At 42.6% G+C, this 4,019-nt stretch overlaps 1 protein-coding gene across 1 annotated transcript; it reads right to left on the reverse strand.

The window, feature by feature from the left end:
- Positions 1-331: 331 nt before the first annotated feature.
- Positions 332-1,873, reverse strand: lbx1a (ladybird homeobox 1a). Its single transcript, XM_041073930.2, is given in 3 exon segments — positions 332-440; positions 442-823; positions 1,448-1,873. Coding segments are annotated over 3 exon segments (756 nt in total). The 5' UTR covers positions 1,713-1,873.
- Positions 1,874-4,019: the final 2,146 nt, after the last annotated feature.

Genomic DNA, 4,019 nt, shown 5'->3' on the forward strand with positions numbered 1-4,019 from the left:
TAAATACATGAAACGGTGTTTTACAAGCGATTCCACATGTTTTGATTGTGATTATCATATCATAATATTTAATAATTTAGCTTATCAATGAATAGCGGTCAAAACTCACCTCGAGCTGCTACACGGTAGAAGCCCTATAAACCTTCAAATCAAAGCAAACGTAACATGCACTGAAATGATTAATTATCCGACTCCGTCTTTGTGTGCACCTGCTAGTTGAACACACAACACCAAGCGCTGCGCTGCTGCCCGAGCGCGTCCGTGCGTAAAGACATCACCGCAACGCCCCAGCGTCTTACTGCAAACGTGGCCTAGTCATTTTACGGACACCTCAGTCATCCACATCGATCTCCTCGTCCTCGTCCTCAGAACACTCTCTCCTCAGCCTGTCTGTTCGCGGCGACTTCGGTGAGGGAGGCGCCACGTGCGGGCGGCAGGAGACCAGGGTGTCGCTGGAGCGCGGGAGGCGCCGTGTCCACGCCGCCGCAGCCTCTGCCTCCTGCTGCGCAGCCCTGCAGCTCGGACAGCCTGGAGAGCTTCTCCAAGGCCACGGCGCCCGCTGCCGAGGCCGACTCCACATCCGCTTTCATCTCCTCCAAATCCCGTTTGAGCTTCGCTCGTCGGTTCTGAAACCATGTGATGACCTGCGCGTTGGTCAGAGCGAGCTGCTGGGCGATCTGGTCCCGGTCGGCTGGGCTCAGGTACTTCTGGTACAAAAAGCGCTTCTCCAGCTCGTAGATCTGGTGGTTGGTGAATGCCGTGCGGGACTTCCGCCGCTTCTTGGGGGTGCTTCTCTGGCCGAACAGCGTCAGGCCATCTCGACCTGACGCAAAAAAATCTCATTTATAGCATAAACAATTGCTGCTGCAACGAAAAATACAAGAAAAGGAGTTGAGCAATGAAGAAGACGAATAAAAACAAAATGCTTGTCCCAGCCCGATGATTAGAGCTCACGCTCATAAAATAAATCGACACAGTTTGAAATAAAATGTCCTCCAAAAATAATTTTTAAAAATATGTGTAATGTAGTCCTAAATATCAACAACTATAACACGAGTAATACACAGTGTGTTTACATTAGCGTGGCCTCCTGCAGACACGTGCTCATAAATAAATAAAAAGACAACAGCCTGATTTTACTCAGGGAAACACTTTCTGACAAACTGTTTGACTGTGAGATTTTATTTTCAGCCTGTAAAACAAATGTACAATGAGTTTGCGCTATATTCACCTGAACAATATTACTTACAATATTACATTTTTATTATTTTTGAATTGATATTTTTGACTTCTTTCTTGATTCAATAAAATATAGAAATAATAACAGACCTCAGTTTTAACGAACATCTACTTGGGAAATAAACAAACTACTATACATAATATACTTTGGAGTCTTTGTAGAAATAACACAATAGCGGAACAGGACTCAATGATAAACACATTTTACCCTCAGCAGCCTGCCGGAAGCTGACTTCCAGCCCTTTGAAGGTTTTGCTGGCCAGCTCCTCCAGTGCGCACAGCGGCGAGGTGTGACTGAGCAGCGCCCGGCCGCACGCACCGTGACCCGCCGACGGCGGCTGGCGGAGGATGTCCTCGATGCTGAAAGGCGTCAGCGGCTTGTTGGAGTTGGCCGGTGGCGGGAGGCGGTCTAGAGGGCTGCGCCTCTGTTTCTCCAGCACCGCCGAGCATTTCAAGGCGTCCATGGAGGTCATGGTGGGATCCGGAGGTCTGACCCGACGGTGCGAAGCGAAGTGAGAGGAGAAGTTTCACATAGAGGGACGGCAGGAGGCTGCGGCTCGGATCTCAGGTGCCTCTGCAGCTGCCGAGCTGCTTGTCCAGAGTGACGCACAACGAAGCACAAAAAGCGTCAGAGATTGACCACCACTAACAAGTTATTACTGTGTGGAAGGCAATCTCTCCCCCTCTCTCTCTCTCTCTCTCTCTCTTTCTCTCTCTGTGATGCAACCACAGGAGCGGCAATTAAACCGAATTCAATTAGACAGTAAGAGCAGATTAATTTTCTGTCTGAAAGCGAATATTTTCTGTCACCCTATGTTTTAACAGTGTGGATAAACCACCTTCAGATACGCACAAACACGAGTAAGCGGTGGGAGCCATAGATCAGCTTTAGGGCGAAAGGCGGGGTCCACCCTAAACAGTTTGCCAGTCTATTGCAGGACGTCGTAAGGACATTTCTAATTAAAATGCGATGTGACGGTTTAAGCGTTTATTGGTTTATATATTTATATATATTAATGTAAATGTTGTTTTAATCTTTTATTGCAGATCCAACATAGAAACCACGACAGTTGCTGTATCGTCTTCACGTAAGCGCCATATTAAAAATTCCAGATGTTTTGTATGTTGTCTTAAAAATCTCTTCAAAATAATACAAATACATGAAATTAGTTTAGTACTTTACAGATTAAAGTTTTAGACGTCTGTACATTTATAGTCAAATGCAAGTATTTTACTTACCAGCATGAATACATCTGCTCAGTAGCTTTGGCTTTGCGCTGATTTCAGTCTATATGAACTGAACTGTCTTCAAACTTCTACAGTAGAGTCTAATACTGTCTTTTAATCACGGCTTTGATGCCTTTTGTGTTTTTAATTTGTGTAATTCTCCTTTAATCTGTTTTTTTTTACTTTGGTCAACAAGATGTTGTATTTAAAGTGCTATATAAATAAAGTTAATTGATCACTACCACATTTTGCAGCAGCATGGGCAACACGCCATGTTAGTCAGACACCCACTTCGAATGTTATCAGCCATAACACATGGGTTGATCAAAACTTATCAGCCCATTCGTACGGGCCAGTAGATGCCTGCTCTACCTACTTGCTAACAGCTAGCAGCTAGCTAAGTTGCTACGTTCAGCGGCTTCAGACGTTATTGTGGTTAGGGTTAGGAGTAGATAACGGGTGGGGGGGTTAAGGTTAACAGTTAGCTAACACAATACCGCTAGCTATTTGCTAAGTTATGCTCGCTAATATAATCAAATCAAAAGCTTCGATTCCCCGTCTGAACAACAACCGCTCAACAGCGCTCTGCTGGTTAAATCATCCGAGCCGTGATCTACCTTACGGATCGATGACGGTGACCTACTGGTAGGTAGGTACCTACCGGCCCATACATATGGGCTGATAACCACTGATAATGACCATTGAATGGCGTGACGCCACTCCAGTCAGAAGGGCGGTTTGGAATGTTTTCGTTTAGAATGTGACATTTAAATAAATTTAATTTACACATTTGTTTTTATTTATATTCTATGTTTTGTTGAATTAATCTTTTTTCAATTTCAACTTAAAACAGAAATTATGAAAAGTTTCAATAAATCGTTTCTCCTGTCAATAGCATTCTTTAGTTAACAAGGTTAAGTAAATAAAGTGGTTCACTATAAACAATAATTTATTTATAGTGAACCATGCATTTAAACGATAAATGTATAAATAAATGATTAGGTGAATTGTAAGGCCATCTGAGTCACAGGTTTTTGGCGCACAGGTTTTATTTTGTAATTTACTCCTGCTTTGGTGGTGCTGTAATATTTGATTGCATGCTTTGTCTTGGTTCTTTTGTGAGTAGGTCTCTCGCCTGCAGCCTCACCCAATTCATTCTCCATCAGTGGGCTTCACGTCCACTCTTTAAGTCTTCATTCGATACCCTCTACCAAAAGGAGAACCGTTGGATTTATCATGTAGAGTAGGTTTCAATTTCGTCTTTGGGAAACGTAGTTTGTGTTTCAATAGACCGTGTGGCTGTGGACTAATATAAATAAAAACAATAACCATAACAATAACAATAATAATAATAATATTAATAATGACCAAGGTTACATTTATAGCTACTATTCATACATCAATTTTACCCTAATAATTAAAAAAATAAAATTGTTTATGTTTGTGTTGTATTGTAATTGTCTTCCTGCACATTTTATATAAACAATAAAAAGTAAAGCAGGGACGCTCCAGCTGCTGTCGTTACCACCTCTAATACCTTTAAATACAAATGT

Source organism: Betta splendens, chromosome 15, assembly GCF_900634795.4.
Source record: "Betta splendens chromosome 15, fBetSpl5.4, whole genome shotgun sequence".
NCBI lineage: Eukaryota > Metazoa > Chordata > Actinopteri > Anabantiformes > Osphronemidae > Betta > Betta splendens.